At 52.5% G+C, this 17,985-nt stretch overlaps 1 protein-coding gene across 1 annotated transcript; it reads right to left on the reverse strand.

Moving 5' to 3' along the window:
- Positions 1–13,413: 13,413 nt before the first annotated feature.
- BZA05DRAFT_459619 (glycoside hydrolase family 16 protein) lies at positions 13,414–14,750 on the reverse strand (the record flags this gene model as incomplete). Its single annotated transcript, XM_051487639.1, has 4 exons — positions 13,414–13,862; positions 13,914–14,113; positions 14,169–14,580; positions 14,667–14,750. Coding segments are annotated over 4 exons (1,145 nt in total), but the record flags the coding sequence as incomplete, so codon positions are not given.
- Positions 14,751–17,985: the final 3,235 nt, after the last annotated feature.

Consider the following 17,985-nt stretch of genomic DNA (forward strand, 5'->3'; position numbering starts at 1 on the left):
GCCACCTCCTGTATCCTAACAACAATTGCAACATAGTCACTTCCCGCATATGTCTGCAGAGGTAGAACGACTGTTTAGTAGCGCTAAACACATGGTGATGGGCCGCCGGTAAGGGGTTGAAGTCGGAGATCATTGAGGCCTACGAATGTTTGCGGCCATGCTTCCGCCACTGTGGACTTGTCTTTTTGGTAGAGTAGCTTTACATTTCATGTAATCCTTCTATTTTCTTCTGTCTTTCCTTCTAGAGGGCGCTGCCGGCGTGAGCCCGTTTCCTATATCTGTACAATACATTCAATACTCTCTCTTCTGTCCTTCGTCTCGCCGGCGTGAGCTTGTTGCCTATCTATCACGAGAGAGAGAGAGAGAGAGCATCAGTTTATTGTCGGATGCGGCCTTACTAGATTATGGCGACCACCAAGTTCCCCGGGAACGCTGTGTGAACTTTGAAGTCCAGACTCCAGTGCATCGACTAGCTCCCCATGTGGATCCGGATCACCATGTGGCGGGGAAACCGATCCAAATCCGGGTAGATACGGTTATCGACACGGTTATTGATCATCATCATCCAGCGATGCAGCTAGCGTGGGAGAGAGAGATCTTCCTGTTTTATTTCGCATGCAGCCTATGTATCTAGACTATGGCGAACCTGCGAACTCCGTTTCCTGTCCGCCCTGACCATTCCAGGTGAAAGCCGCGGTACCGACCAGTCCGATGCCGCACCGCTGCCTGCCTGCCTGCCAAACAAATAACAAAAGTAATCGCACCAAGAAAATATCACCGCATATCCTCATTTCCTACCTACCTACATACTTCCTCGCACCGGCCGCACGGCGCAGACACAGTACCCTGCTGGCCAGGGCACTCTTGCTCTGCTCCCGATGCAATGCTCAGATCTGGCAATGCTTGCCTCCTCCTCCTCCTACAGGTCTGGTGGAGCTCTCCTCCCCACATCTGTCGTTCGATCTAGAAACTCTAGGATTGCCTCGCTACACCGCTCGTCAGCGAACAACTCCACTATCGATCGACCACCTCTCTTTCCTTCTCTCCGTCTCCTTCCCGACCTTCACCCACAAGGCTTTCTATTGGCTTCTCCACCGTGAGCAGTTTTTGAATAGGTGCTCGCGTGATGGCGTGCCCCGACTTCGGCTGGTAGAAGCGGGCCCGCTAGCGTGCGAACCACCACCCCCTCCTACTCACTGCTCAGCCGTGTTTCCCGCGTCACACTTCAGCCGCATCCACCTATCTATGATTAGGGTTATAGGATTCTTTGTAGGGCCAGATCTGCCAAGAACTCGCCCCACAATCAACACGCGCTCCACCACAAAACCCCACAACTCCTTCTCCACCTTCCTTCCTTCCTTCCTTCTTCACTTTCTTTCTTCGCTTTCCTTCTCCACTTTCCTCCATCTTCACTTTCCTTCTTGCATCTTCACAATCACTCGTTCGATCGATACCTTCGCTACGCACCTTCAGAATACAACTACCGGTACGCACCTCCCACAACGATCACCGCCGGCAAGATAAACGCAATCCCCTGGTGCGCCGCCCGACATCATTGTCGAGAATTCCAGGATACCACCCCGGTGGCTTTGGGAGCACTGTTCTCCCGCCGTCCAACTTGGGTGTGAGGTTGGCGACAACCACGAGTCCGCGACCTCATGCGGCGCTGTTGTTTCTGTTTCTGGGGTTTCATCTTTGATGGGTCCAGAAGGAGGACAAGATGTCGACCTCATTGTCGCCATCGCCTCTGTCGATTGACGCGAGTAATCGCAAAGACGAATACCATCAATGCCCACCCGCCGCCGCCACTCTGAGAGTCGGTGGTGGTGGTGGCGGCGGGTGGGGGTTTCCACTTATTGTGGAAGGATCAAGAGAGGAAGAGATGAGGAGATGAGGAGAGGAGGAGATGATGGATGTCGAGACGACCAGCAAGGGAGAGAGGAGGTATACCAGCGTGGCACCCCGTGTGCTTGTGTTCTCCATCCACCTCACTCACTCCCTCAACTGCGATCTTTCAAGTTTCGATCCCCGGCCTATTGTTTTGTTGCCGCAGAGCAGAAAATCTGCCCTTCCCTTTCTCAAAAAGTAAGTTTCATAACCCTTGGCGACTAAGAACTGGAAAATGGAAAATGGCATGCTGACCTTTTTTGCAAGAGATTGGACCTGGGAACCAGCCCGCCCGACCCGCGGCGGCCCCGTCCCCACGGACCACTGTCCCTGGGGGCGCTGTATGACTGCTCCGAGAGGGAATCCGTGGGTTCATGAGAGAAGGTCGTGGCGGTGCGGAAGTTGTTGAATATATGCTAAGGCGCCGAGGTGGATGCCGGAGAGTGTGGAAGTTGGATTGTGGGGTGTCAAGAATATGGATGATAGAGATAGGGATGGATAGATAGACAATGTTCGGTTGATTCTCTACTTCTCGTCGGGACAGAAGGCCATATGCGACAATAAATTGATGCAGGTTCTTGCTTTCTGCTTCGCGTACCTGTTTCTGTTTTGCTTCTGGTTGTTGTATTTCCTTTCTATACCGGCCAATCTGCCCATCGCCGCCGTTGGACGAAAGACCTTCCTGCTGCCCGAGCTTGGCCCGAGGATCATCTCGCTCTCGAATAAGCGCTACTGCCAGAACAACGGACGTGGCTTCTTTATCCTGCGCGGACTTGAACCGAAAAAATACAGTGCCAGGGACAATGTCATCCTCTACGCGGGAATTGCTATTTATGTGGCCGAGAGACGAGAATTGCTATTTATGTGGCCGAGAGACGAGGACGGCAGGATGACAAGATCAACTATCTACGTGGGTTCCAATGTTTCTGGCATACTCTTCCGTTCTCCCTCTTTCACGCCTCGAATTTGACGTTTTGCCGGGATCCTCAGCCTAGCCAAGTGCGCAGAAGCAAATGCAAAAGAAAAAGCACGGGCGAATATGAAGGCCAACTCACCAGTAAGAAGTACCTAGGTAGCCGGAAGTCCTGCCTACCAGAATCCGCATCCCGCAGAGAGTCGTCCAATCTCCGATCGAGCGCGCCAGGCATATGGGGGGACACATGCGGGCAGCGCAGGCAACAGCCCAACCTATTCAAAGCCAGCCCGCAGCCCGCAGCCCGGCACCTGTAGTCCAGCCCGGGCTGTTGAACTTTTGGTGGTAGATATTCGAGATAGTATTCAGCCGAAGAGGATATATATGATGAAGTCTAGCCAGGTGGGCAGGATCAGGCCCTTTTATAGGTACCAAGACAGCAAGTCCTCAATTGTACAGAAGAGAGAACAATCAACGGTGAGAACGTGAGAAATGAGCAATCCGCAAGTCGGCCGTGAAACAAACACATGAAAAACAGTTCTTTTTTTTGTTCAGTCATTGATTACATGCGACCTATCTAGATCATGGTAATACCATCTACACATTCACCCCCCCCCCCCCCGGTTTCCACGCCACTGTCCAACCCAAATTTCGTCAGGCGGCCCGATGTGGCTTCCCCTGCCCTCCGCCCCGGCCGGTCCCAAAACCATGTCTCCACCGTTCGCACTCGCCTCCACACCCCCGCTCGTCCCCGTACCCACCCTCGTCCACGCACCCGTACAACAAACGCATGACAAGGAAACCAGCAAACGAGTGATATCCGTGAAGGATGAATCAGACAAACATGAGACAATCAACACGGGCTGGTGGGCCGTAGCGAGTGAGTTCCAGTGCTGCATCTCACTGCTACTCTAGTATCGTCGAGTGTGTTCCGGCACGGCCATCTCCTGTATAGAATCATCGTCCGCAACTGAATCATCTCTCGCAACAAAGTCACCTCCGTCAACAAATCGCCGTTATTTACGCGTAGACCTGTTTGGATGTACTACCGGTATTTCGGAGACATGTGCTGCAATCAATTGCACAACCCACGACATTCCTGCTATGCTTGTATGGTACCTTTTCTGTGGTGGTATGCTGGCATGCTGATAGGTACGCTGCTAGATTATGCTGAGCACATATGCTTCTGGTGCGCCATGCTTTCCCGGGCACTGGTGGTGGGACCATGCAATGGGTGGAAAATAACGGGCTGTCGGATAATATTCGCAGCTAGTTAAATGCACGGATCAAGCCGAGGTCCCTTCCAACTTCTCCTACATATGTGGAGAACGCCGTGTGAAGTCTAGATTTCTGTGCAAGGACTAACGCCCATGTGACCGGGAAATTGATCTAAACTCCAGGTAGATACATACGGTTATCGATAATCATCCAGCGATGCCGCTAGCGTGGGACCCACCACCACTACTGAGTACTCTTCCATACACTCCCGCTTCAGCCGCATCCCTCTTTCTATGATTAGGGTCAGACCTGCCAAGAACTCGCCCCACAATTAACACACACGCCCCACCACAAAACCTCCACGACTCCTTCTCCACCTTCCTTCCTTCTTCACTTTGTTTCTTCACTTTCCTTCATCACTTTCCTTCTTCCATCTTCACAGCACTTCCTCCCATACCTTCGCTACATTCCTACAAGCATCACTGTTGTAGAAATCCACGCTAACCGGCACACGATGCCGACGATGCCGAAGATTCCACTTCCGGGCCGCCGCCGCAGTTCCGCAGCCGCTTTGGCGGCAGGCGGCAGGCCGCCCGAAAGGTTGCCAACAGGCACGGTGGCAGGCATCCTCCCATGTGACCACCCAATCCCCTAGTGCTCCCCCGACATCACTGTAGGGAGTTTCCAGATACCACCCCGGTGGTTTTGGGAGCACTATTTATCCCTCCGTCCGACTTGGGTCGGTCGGCGACGACCCCACGACGGCAGTGAGGGTAGCAACAAGGAGCAGGGCGACGGCAGTGAGGACCTCATGCGGTGTCGGGCTGGCTTGTTTGGCTTTCATCTTTGATGGGCTCAGAAGGACAACCATACGACCAGACCGCCAGACGTCTACTTCATCATCGCTGCATTCTGGGGCGGCGGGTCGGAGTTTCCACTTATGATGGATGGATGGAGGGATGAAGAGATTAGGAGATGATGGATGTCCAGCCAACCGGCAAGAGATCGAGGTTTACCAGCATGGCAGATTCCTGCCCGGGGCGGCCCCGTCCCAACGGACATGCCAATCCCGAACCGCGGCGGATCTAACTCTAAGATCTCGTGGTCCAACCTCGCCACGGTCCCTAGGGGCGCTGGATCACTGCCCCGGGCGGGAATACACGGCTTCATATGAGAAGCTCGTGGTGGTGCGGAAGTATGATCGTACGGACAGGTGGTAGAGAGATAGACGGGAAATAAGTGGTTGAACTGACTGACTACTTGGTTGAGAAACAAAAGAGCCGACAACATAGATGGTTTATTATTTATATACAGAGAGAAAACAAGAAATGCAGTACTATACTGGACGATGCCTGTCCTCCAAATCCCGAGCTTTCCCTTCCCTCATTGCGTATGAAAACGCTGCGTAAACCATCGCAATGTCCATTGTGAATGGTCATTGCGTGCCCTATATATTCGATTTAGATAATTCTTCTTTTTTTCCATTCCCGTCACTCGATGATTCCGTCTGCCTGTCTGTCGACCTACTATAATCGACTCGACTTTTGACGTTATTCGGCGAGAGTGGGTAGGAAAGAAGTGTGGCGGTTCGCAATAGTCTAGATAAGGTGCATGCGAAATAAACTGAAGATCTCTCTCTCTCTCTCTCGCCTCGACTTTGACTTCGACCTTTTATTAACGGAATGCTCAGCCTAGCCAAGTGCGCAGAAGCAAAAGCAAAAGCAAAAGTATTGGCGAATGCGAATGTGAAATTATCACCAGCAAGAATTAGGTACCGACAGCCGCCGGAAGTCCTGCCTGCCAAAATCCGAATGTGTTCAATCACCGAGCTCTCCAGAACACAATCCCTCTAGTAGTTTCCCGGAAGCCTTCCTTACACCAGGGTGGCGATCGGCACCGACTTTAAAGGCGATCCCCGGCGGTGCCTCCGCGCCTAGAGCACCACTGCTGAGAGCACCGCTAGCAAGAGGCTGGGCGAGCAAGTCCAAAGGATATTTCGGCAAGGCTTCAATTATGACGAGTGATATATTGTGTTGTGGAGTGCCCTCCCCTGCTGCCATCGCGACACATCTCTTCATGAGTTAGGTAGCACTTGCTGTCGGCTGGCATTGGTAGTGCGTGCATGTAGCTCTCGTAACATGGTTGGCTGTTGGGTGTCAATAGCTGTGGTTTTTGCTTACTTCGGATTCGGTGTCCTGAGTCGCGACGACGAAGCCAATGGAATGATCACCACGAATTTCCTAAGTCGTGAGAGGGTATCCGAAATAAAACGGTTGGCTGTTCTGTTGAATGTTGATAGCTGTATTTTCCGCCTTTTTCGTTCGGACTCGAGAGAATGCCCAATTTGCTCGTGGAAGAACTTTGCAGACTTCCTCACTTCTTCTCACTCGATGTTTGCATGATTGACGTCTTTTCTGAGCTCACGGCGAATTGCATAGCAAGAGCCGCCCGAATGCCCGCTGCGACTGGTGCCGCTACAAGACACAAACTCGGGAGCACCTCTTTAAAATTGCCCTGAATGGAAAAGTCAGCAAACGACTCTGGGCAGAAGTCCCGAAGCAGACAAGGAGGGGGAAAGACCGCTTCAAACTCCGGGACCTCTTCGCAGACAAGCAATGCAGCAAGGCCATCTTAGAGTTCCTCTCTAGCACTGATGTGGGCAGACGAATTCTAGAGGCCGATGAGAAAGATGCAGCAAGCGAGGCATCCGAGTGGGAGCTCAGGGAACGAGGAGAGAGCGGAGCTGATGCGACTCGAGGAGGAGGGGGAGGAGGAGGGTGCCGAAGCCGAGGGAGAGGAGGGTGCTGAAGCTGAGCAGTCCAGCGGCGTAGAATAGCGGACCAGAAAGTTGCGGTGGAGGTGGGACGACTCGAGGGCGCCGGGGCGAGAAATACTTTCAGGAAAGGCCAGGGCGGAGGGCAGGGAAAGCCACATCGGACCGTTTGACGAAAGTTGGGCTGGACAGTGGCGTGGAAACGCGGGGGGCGCACGTGTAGATGACATTGCCATGATCTAGATAGGTCGCATGCAATTAATGACTGAACAAAAAAAAAGAACGGCGAATTGCATACACCGCCCTTCAGTGTTCTACATAGTCCGGTCGGGACTGCAGTCCGGACTGGACGGACTGCCGAAAAGTAGTCCGTCCCGTCCATGGATTCCGAGGACTGGAGGGGACTGCAGTCCAATGCCAAGATATGAAGAAAATATTTTTCTTCTAGTAATCGCAAGATTACGCCAAACTCCGCCGAAAAAACTCTTCCCTATAACGTGACATTTTGGTGCGGCATCTTCCCATCACGTCATATTTTCCATCGTTTTTCTATTCTGCCTTATTTTGGCATGATTTTGCGATTACTGAAGGAAAACACTTTTCTCCATCTCTTGGCGTTGGACTGCAGTCGACTGCAGTCCGTCCTGACCTCAAACTCTTTTGGACTAGTCCGTCCGATTACCGCTCCCGGACGGACTGCCGAGATACAGTCCAGTCCGGTCCAAGGTCCAGGACTGACGGACTGGACTATGTAGAACACTGCCGCCCTTATTGCAATAGCAGAAGCTATTACAGATACCTCATCCGAACTTTCCAGTATCGATGGACAGAACAGTCCATAAGCCGCTGCTGTTCTACCAATATCCACAATAGGCCGTCGCAGTCTCCGCTCAGGTGCCCAAGCAGCATCTAGCCAGAAAAGGGCTCGGTTTACTACATGCAACACAAAAAAGGCCTTCCGGAATCGGGGGTCGTATCCAGTCGGATGCTGGAGAGGAAGGCCCGGAGAGGAAGCTGGAGAGGAAGCTGGAGAGGAAGCTGGAGAGGAAGCCGGAAAGGGAATTGGATGGGTGTGAGAAATAGAAAGAGGGTGAAAAGCTGAGGCCGGGATGACTTGTAGATTCACTGATGAGCGGGGTGTAAAGATTTGAGTATTGAGTCGATAGAAACGTACTGACTGATATTATTGACTGCTGACATACCTCACTCCATCGCCCTGTTACGATGTCCGTGTATCTGCACATACCTAGATTACGTCCGGTAGGCTGTTCTACTCGTAAAAGATTTCCTGATGGACTGGCCTAGCGACCACAATCCTCCCGGCAAGCTGGTCCATCGAGAAAGCATATCACCACAGACCGGTCTGCCCAGAATATTTCTCGATCGGCAGTCCGGTCTGCTCGCATAACCAGTCTCTTGTCCCAGAGACCGGCCTATTCATAAAAAGACCAATTTGCCGGGCAGGCTAGAACACACATCCGGTTCCACCCCAGAGTCTCTGACCGCTGGCCGCGAGCTCGGTCACTACGCTAGTTCCATAACAACTCTAATGCCTACATGTGTTGCAATGAGGATTCTAAGTGATATGCAATGAAGAAGCTTTCGAGTGTTTTTGCTAGTTAATCCTGACACGGCGAGCAGCAGCATCTCTTTCGCTCTTAAACAACCATCTTCGACCCTACTACACCTTCTCTACTACATCACCTACAACCTGTATCACAACGCATTCCCTCCACATTCCCCCACACAACCTCACACAACCCCACAAAACCCCACCGACAAGACTCACCATGCCGAATCCCGCTACTACTCCTTACCAGCACCCTCACCTTCAACTTTACCATCCCGGCCTCCCCATGCGGACCCATGTGATCCAGTCAATCGTTCTTCTGTTCCTCATGGTAAGCTTCTACGTTTTCGTTTTGTTGGCTTCCATTCTCCGGGAGCACGACCACGAACTCAAGCACTGCGACCGCGACAATAAGAATTGCTCCCCCTCAAGCTGGTGATTCACCCTTCTTGTCATCGGCAGCTTCGCTCACGGTGGCCTGTTTACCCTAGTCCTGCTCTTTGGCTACCAGGGCTTCCTCCCCTTACGCATTCTCATGGCCAAGAGTGCCAACAAGGACCTCGAGAATGGAGGAGGTGTCAACGATGACAAGGAAACCAAGCTTTTTGTTCAATCGGCAATGGGAATCACCAGGAGCCTTCCAGGGCATGAACTATCATGGCCTCGATGACCGCGCTGGCGATGGCTACATCGGAGAAGGGGCACAGGTGACGGATAGCTCTCAGGCGACGTCGTACGGATTATGGCAAAATTCAGGGGAAGCTGGAGAGGAAGCTGGAGAGGAATTTGGTTTTTGGTTCAAGCCACGGTTCGGTTTTAGTTTTGTTTTTCACTCAGTACCTAATTGCTTGCGACCTGGACAGATCTCGTCACATTATCAAACGATGGGACGTGGCGAGAAAAGCCCTCTTCACCGTCGTCCGTGGAACAGCGACTTCCTCCGAGCCCAACGGGAATACAGCCACTGCAGCCACTCCGAGCGATTCTTTCCTTCCTGGACACCACCATCAATAGTCGTCACAGGCAAACGGGTGCCCGCATTACTTAGGCACGGAAGACCCAGCCAACCGTCCGAAACAGCAGGGCAGACGCAGAACTCCCACCTCTCACCCATCCACCCGATCATCGCCGTCCATATATCCGTGCGTCACAGGCGACCCTTGCGGATATCAGTCCATCAATAGTGAGGGCGAGAAGGAACTGCCGGAAGTCATCCTGCCCAATAGACAACCACGAGAAACCGTCCGGAATGACGGCCGGCTGCACGACCGGGCAAAGGCACTATTGAAATGGCTGCCACTCGATTGCTTGGTGGAAATGGTATCCACTTTCTCCGGCTCACTTTCCCTACATCAGTCAACACATCTAAACTTCTTCCGTCAGTGTTTCGGCGTTGTGTGCGAGTAATGATTATGTGATGCATGCGATTCTGTCCAAGCATACTTTGTTGTAGCGCCGAATTTCATGCTATGGTGCCTAGTTTCATCTTCTTGCTGTAAAGAACCTCGGGCTCGAGTCGTAATTGCCGTACACTGTGCTTTTTTGCAACCCCCTTACCACGAAACAATGCACCGCTTCACACCTTAGCACTCGTGATTTTGTGTGATGAGCTCCGTGCTGTTCTCCTCAAATAATCCGGGATCACTTCGCAGACGAGCGATGCAGCAAGGCCATGCTGGATTTCCTCTCCACCACTGATGTGGGTAGACGAATGCTAGAGGCCGGTGACGAAGATGGAGCAAGCGAGGTATCCGAGTGGGAGCTAAGGGAGCGGGAAGATACAGCGGCGCTGAGGCGACTCGAGGAGGAGGAGGAGGGTGCCGAAGCTGAGGAGGAGGGCGCTGAAGCTGAGAAGCCAAGCGAGGTAGAATAGCGGACCAGAGACTTGCGGTGGAGGTGGACGCGGGGGCGGGGCGAGCGGTGGAGGCGGACGTGGCGGGGAACAATCGTTGCCTCCTCCAAGTTCTGTGTCTGCTTGGTGCGCTCACATACTGTCGGGAAAGGCCAGGGCGGAGGGTAGGGAAAGCCACATTGGGCCGCCTGATGAAAGTTTAGTTGGACAGTGGCGTGGAAACGGGGGGTGCATGGGTAGACGATATTGCCATGATCAAGATAGGTCGCATGCAATCAATGAATGAACAAACAAAAAGTATCCTACTTCTGAGTACTTAGTTGTTGACGACAAATAATTCTTCCGTGTTGGAGTGAACGATTCGGATGTCCATTTCGCCCAGGGATGACTGATCGAGTGCGTGCCGAGTGTCGGATTACCGATGTTTGGCCATGATGTATCTGGCAAAGTCACCGTCCATATGTCCGTTCCTCGCAGGCGACCCATGCGGTAACCAATCCATCGATAGTGAGGACGAGAAGGAAATACCGGAAGTCATCCTGCAAAATTGACAACCACGAGAAACCGTCCGAAATGACGGCCGGCTGCACGACCGGGCAAAGGCACTATTGAAATGGCTGCCACTCGATTGCTTGGTGGAAATGGTATCCACTTTCTCCGGCTCACTTTCCCTACATCAGTCAACACATCTCAACTTCTTTCGTCAGTGTTTCGGCATCGCGTGCGAGTGATGACCATGTGATGCATGCGATTCTGTCCAAGCATACCCTGTTGTAGCGCCGAATTTCATGCTATGGTGCCTGGTTTCATTCTGGCTGTAAAGAACCTCGGTTTCGTGTCGATAATTGCCGTACACGTTGCTGTTGTGCAGCTCCCTTGCCACATCACAATGCGCCGCTTCATGCCATAGCACTCGTGATCTGGTGTGATGAGCTCCGTGCTGTTCTCCTTATATAGCGAGTACTCAACATCCTATCGGCTGAAGCCCCGGCTCTGCCTGACAGGCCAGTACCTCTAGTGGACGAAGAGCCGGCCAGATTCAGGCTGTGGATGGTGTAGCTAGAAGGCCCAGATCCGGGAGCATCTTCTCGAATCCTGTCAGGAATGGAAAAGTCCGCAAAAGATCTTATAGGCATAGGTCCGTAAGGAGACAGGGAGGGGCAAAGACCGCTTCAATATCCGAGACCTCTTCGCTGACGAACGGTGTAGCCAGGTCATCCTAGACTTTCTCTCCTCCACTGGTGTGGGCAGACGAATCCCAGAGGCCACTAAGAAAGATGCAGCAAGTAAGGTGTCCGATTTGGAGCTCAGGGGGTGAGAAGATAGGGAAGCGGAGCTTCGAGGAGGGAACCGCTGAGGTCGAGGAACCAAGATCATTCCGGCTGTTCCTCCTATTGCTCGCGTTCATGGCATTTCCTGTTGAAGTGGCAGGAGGCGGCGAGGCGAAATGAAACTCGCGGTGGAGTAGGGAAGGGTCGTCGAGGGAGCGGACGATTCGAGGGAGCGGAAGTTGTCTTTTCCAAGTGTCCTTTCCTTGGTGCGTTCTATCTTCATTGCTGAGACTAGCCGGGGCGGAGGGCAATGAAAGCCACTTCGGGCCGCTCGATGAAAGTCGAGATTGGACAGTGGCGTGGAAACGGAGTGGGTATTTGGGTGGATAATGCCATGATCTAGATAGGTCGCATGCAATCAATGAGTAAACAAGAAAAAAGACGATTACCAGGAGGGGAAGGGGGGGGGGGGGGGGGGGGGGGGGGGGGGGGGGGGGGGGTAGAGACGGTTGCGATGGGCTCGCACCGTGTATTCGGATGTAATTCAGTTCGTGCTTTGCTCGGTCATGCTGAGTGAGTTTAGTGAGTTTGCGTAGTTGCTGAGAAAATCCACAGGGCCGTTCGCGATATCGAGAGTAGACCAGACAGCCCTCTAAAAGGTATAGCGACGGCCTGCCGCCAGAAAATGTCGTGTCTTTCCCAGTGCCGTCGCCATTGCCATTACCGTTGCCATTTTCAACGTCCTCGCTATCTCCATCCGCTTCTCATCATACCACGTCCTTCTCTTGACAAACAGGTCGGCATTCTCGGGGGGATCCTATGCCATCTCAGGCAATCGCCGTAAATTGTAGCCAGGAATCGATAATCTGCCAATGCCGTAATGCTCTCCAGCTTGTCATCGATAATGCCTACAGATGTCGCAAACCCGTCCAGTGATTAGCATTTAGAAGACATCGAGCATGAGATAGGTACGCTACCGTTCGATCCCCGAGCTTGAAGATACACTCGATCTCGGTATATAGAGTACATAGCACTGCATAGGCACGGTCGAATCCTGCAAGGCAGTGGATGGCCCAGCAGCTGCTCTCTGCCGGTCTGCGGCACTTGATCCCCCGACTCTCGAGACCTCGCCGGTACAGGTATCGGACGTACGGACATGTAGTGATGCCGCTGTGACTGGGCGTGTATTCGACCGTGTTCGAGTCCGGTATATTGAGATCGTCCCTTCGCATTTATTCGGTCGGTTGAGGCGGTCTGCTCGGTTCGGTGGTGTAGGTTTCGACAGCGGCGTGGGAACCCGTGTAGTCCAAAGCGAGGAATCAGCAGGAGGCGGGCGGTGATATTCGAGGATATGTGTGGAAGTAACGGTATTGGCCAGACTGAGATGGTGTACCTGAGCGGTGGTATTGGTAGGAGGCACGGAATATGCCCCTGGCAGGAGTGACCCCACGCCACGCGCTCCCCACATCACGCATCACTCACGTACCCGCAGTCATCACATCACAGGCCGCATCGATTGCTTCATTGTAAAGGCAAATACAAACAGCAGCACATTTCTAATTAGGAGATGCTATCTAGAGAATGGAGCCTCAGAACGAGAAATTACAACAAAAGCAACAGAGAAAGCTACTAAATCTATAGTACACATTACGGCCGTAGGTGACCAATTCAGCGTAAAAGCAAACAACAACACCAACGCCACCACGAGCAAGGCATGTATAGCAGCCCAAAAGTAGGAAAAAGACAGCCCGATATCATGATCACCGATGCAATGGAACTGAAAAATGCGACAAAGTAAGAAAAAGAGAAGAAGAGACCGAAACAACTGAATGGAACTACCGCAGGATTTCCGAAAACAAAACGTGCCCATCCTCCAGAAGCCTTCCATGAAAATAACACGTGCCTTCGTAACGACAGTCTATTCCAGCTCTAGAGCCAGTAGAAACCCAGCAAGAGGATTACGGTAATCCAGAAGGTGTATGAGAGTGGCTTCGAGACCATTGCGGCGTTGACTGACTTGCCGTAGATGCTCTGGTTAATAGCTTTATAGCCATCCTTGTAGAAGAAGTAGACATCTCCAGTCGGTGGAGGACCCTTCTGTTCCGGGATAGGACAGTAGATTTCGGGACCCTCACGACCCGTGCAACGCAACCTATGGTCGTATTGCCGGACTGGATCTGTTGAGTTAAAGTAGGCTTTGACGTAAGACACAACAATCTTTGCATCCTCTTCCGGAGGTCCACCCGACCACAATGGCTGTCCGTTCGACCAGTGTGACAAGACCATCTTTCCAGCAACGGAGGGGACGTAACGGGTGTCGTTCATGTCATGCAGCCACACTCCATCCACATAAAAGGAGACCTTCTCGGGAGACCAATCTATACCCCAGTTAACGGGTCCAATGAAAGATATAGGAGTGGGTGGTTTACCGAAGCGGTACTCGTGAAATCCTGTCGAGGGATGAAAAGGAAGATTCACCACCTTGTAGTTTCCCGTCTTCTTGGCGTCACCACCATAGCGCTGACTCAGGGTGGAATGGAGAACGAGGTGGAGGGGGTATTTGGGCGTCCTGGACTCGAACTGTTGAGACAAAAACTCCATGTCGATCTCTTGAGTATCATTCAGATACCTAAACCACCGGTTAGCTTCCGTCACTCAGCTACACCTATTCCCACTCCACTTACCAAAAGAAAGCAGCACAGGTTCCGTTGACAGGCGTGGCCTGCATACCGGTCCGGAAGGTTCCGTATTTCATATCCCGGCGGATACTGTCAATCTCGGAGCCACTGATGTAAGTGTCTTCGATCAACCCAGGTCGGACCCACAGCTCAAGACCCGCAGTGTTGCCATTCTTGCCCAAAGTCTTATTCCCGTTCTTATCTTCGACCAGTGGATTTGAAATCACATTCCGTGCCTGGAGGATACGTCCGTACGGGCCCTTGGACATTTTCGCGGAGACGTTCCACTGCTGAACGGTCCAATCGGAATCGGCCGTGATATTCTTGAGGGTTTGGAAATCGGATTCAAACGCATCTGTGTAGATGCCGAGAGTCTTGTTCATTCCATCTTTCAACATGTAGCCGCATTCGCATTCGGCTGTTATTGTCACGGTCAGCTCTTGTAATTACTACAAACCAGCAAAGCAACAATCCGCCGTCTATTGTGCATGGAGAGAATCTTACCGAGGACTTGGACTTGGATGGCAGCAAACATGATGGCAACGGCCATCATGAAGCGGATGAGAAAAGCATTGGAGGGAATCATTGTTTCGTCTTCGATGATTCCTGTGATGGGTGCAAGAGAGGAGAAGGTGGTGAATCCCCGGGGTCAACGAGGGAAAATTAGGTGGGGGAAAAAGAGTGAGTGGAAGTGGGAGTGGGAGAAAGGATTGTTGGTAGGTAGGAGGAGTGAAGTGTAAGGAAGAGAGAGAACAGGAACGGTTTCCCGGAGGTGTTGTAGATGCGGCTCTTAACCAAAACAGGACGCTTGGAGAGGCAGCGACGCCCACAACCCACCACCAGCTTGAATACAATGCTCGAAACCCCTCAGAAATCTTTGAGACTATTAAAAGTGCATTCTTATACAGGTTCTGTGTATCTGGTCTCATTAAATATCATTTGTGAAGGGTAAAAGTTTCGGCATACGATGTCACTCGCATGGAAACTCTAGACGACTGGGTGACTAGATGGGCAAGATCGGCTTGGCTGGCTGCAGCCTCGTGGTTTCGGCTGAAAGCTCGCGCTAGGGAGATTGATTGTGCGCTCTAAGAAACGTCACGTATTGTGAAATGCAGAAACCGAGGGCAGTGCGTAAGTACTCGGATCCATGGAGACAAAAGACGGGGCAAAAAAACAGAAGAAAAGGCGAGCGAAGAGCGAGACGGGTGGAAGGACGAAGAAATGAAGATCAGGGAAAGCAAAGTGAGTAGTTTTGACCGTTTGAAATTGGCCAACCGGCTGCAGACTAATACTTACAACAGAGCGGTGGTGACTGGCCCCACGAGAACCGTTAGACTTGGCCAGGCCTCCGAACGGAGTACATGGGAAATAAAGGCCAGTCCTTGCCGGGAGGAGAGAGTAACGGCTATGAGAGGTGTGCTACAGAGAGCAAGGAGCGGTGGCCAGGATCGCAGGCAAGTACCCGCTCATCCCGCAGTCCATTTTCCTTTGCTGGCAGACTATCATATCATCTCCTTCTGTTGGTACGATATTGGCTCAGGGTAGCTCATCGTTGGCCCCTTTTATTTGCTATAAAGGTCCCTGATAGTCCCTTTTCCCGTCGCCAGAATGAGAAAACTAACAGCCAGCAGCGCGTATCCCTGGGGCGGGTGTACCAGACCGGCAGAGCAATCTCGACACGTTTTTCGCCTGCAGTAACTGAATGCCGCGATACAGCCATGTACAACGGCAACATGTGGCCGTTTGCGATCGAACTTGGTGCTACGCTTCACTTTGCACATTCGCGGGCGCATGCGGCATTAGGGGGCAGGTATCGCGGAAGGAATGCGAACTCGCGCCCTGGACGCATAGGATCTCCTGCTACACGAGGTAGCTCGTACCCAGGCTGCCACCGAAGGTCTCCTCGGATTCGATCCGTTATTGGCGGGAGGCGCAAGAATTCATCGCTGCTCTTCGTCATCCGATCACCAACGCAAACTGGTTCGCTGCCGCTTTCCCGCCGCAAATTGAGCCTCGTCCCACATACTTCTCGGATATGGCACTGCCCAGTCTACAACGTCGTCGGTTTGGAGCGTGTACCTCCGTCTGCATCTGTCGATTGTTAATGCGAGGCCTCCAGCTGAAGAAATCGGGAGGACTGTGTCCGAATTAATCCCTAGGGAGTCGGAATTGGCTTTGCGCCTCAGTCAGCAACACAACTCGTCAGGTTATTGGGCTATATGACGGAGAAGATATGGAATTCAACTCCATCCGTCTGAGGGAGGACAATATTGTCCGACGCGACCGAGTATGTGCGGGAATAGGTTATGCCCGACTGCCCTGATCACGTCACCAACTCGCTCACGTTTGCTCACTCGTTTTACCCAATCCTCCAAAAGAGTTCTCAGAGCTCGCACTTATTCTCCACCATCTATTGTTACTACGATGAGTGAGAAAATCGACAAGCTCCCAGAGGAGAACCAGGAACTCCGGGCGCAAGCACAAGCGGTGCTAGCTTCACAGCGGCTGCCGTCTCCTGCATCGACGCCGCCTCCTGCATCGACGCCTCCTGCATCGACACCACCTAAGCGGCCAAAACGGAAATTGACGGGACCTCAAACACCCCATCAGCTAGCGAAGCAGCTAAGGATCACCTCTCCGACATCGACTCTCATGCACTCAGAGCATGCCGATGTGAATACCGAGCCCAAGAAACCCCTACCGCCAACATCGGCCGCGGCCCCCGGGCCCGCACCTCTCCATGGTGAGGTGGATGAGGGATGGAAGAAGGTTGAGAGGAAGCGAAAAGGAAAAGGGAAGGGAGGGAAGAGAGGGGTATGATTTGGAAGAGAGGAAAGCGTCCCGTCGTGGGTTGATAATGCTCGCGGCAGGGGAGGCGTATATGTGACCGTCCTCATCGGCGGGAGCAGGAATGCCGGGCCGCAAAAGTCACGCATGCCCCATTTCAAGGATTCGGAAAACCTTCAAACGAAGGAACAGAGGGCAGGGGGGAAGAGCGGGCGATTGACCTGTAGGGGAGAGAGGAGAGGTGGGAAGAGGCGGGCACGCAGGCCCATTTCAGTCTTTACCGTGTATCTACATATCTGGGACAGGCCGGGGCGGAGGGCAGGGAAAGTCACATCGGGCTGCTCGGTGCAAGCCGGGCTGGACAGTGGCGCGGAAACGAGGGGGTGGGGGGTTAACGGGGTGATATTGCCATGATCTATTTAGGTCGCAAGCAATTACTGGTTCAACAAAAAAAGACGATTACCAGGAGGGAGGGTGGGTGGTATGGACGGTTGCGGTGGGCTTGCACCTTATATTCGGATGTAATTCAGTTCGTGCTTCGCTTGGTCATGCTGAATTTGTTTGGTGAGTTTGCGTAGTTGCTGAGAAAATCCACAGGGCCGTTCGCGATATCAAGAGCAGACCAGACAGCCCTCTACTAGGTATAGCGACGGCCTACCGCCAAAAATTGTCTAGGTGACAGGTTACGTGCAATAAGGAAGAGAAACAACCGAAGTCTCCCCCACGTTCGCGAAGTTGAAGGTTTCGGAAGTTGGATCAAGTTAACGCACGTTCGCATCTAGCATTACATTATACCGGCGGCTATTGAGACCACGCGTTGATAAAAGCTACGATTCAGAAAGCAAAAAAAAACGCCTTCACCGCCGTGACTCTATCGATCTAAACAGCTGATGGTTTACAAAAAATATATAGCGACACTCACTGCGAGCTACCCGTCCCTGTCCTGCGTGTAGTCCACACAGCTCTTGCAGGAAAAGAGCGTGCTATAGCGCCGGAGGGCATGTATAAAGGTTTCCCGAGAAGCAGGAGAGGTAAA

This window comes from Tricharina praecox (assembly GCF_024521635.1).
Source record: "Tricharina praecox strain CBS 144465 chromosome Unknown BZA05scaffold_29, whole genome shotgun sequence".
NCBI classification, from domain to species: domain Eukaryota; kingdom Fungi; phylum Ascomycota; class Pezizomycetes; order Pezizales; family Pyronemataceae; genus Tricharina; species Tricharina praecox.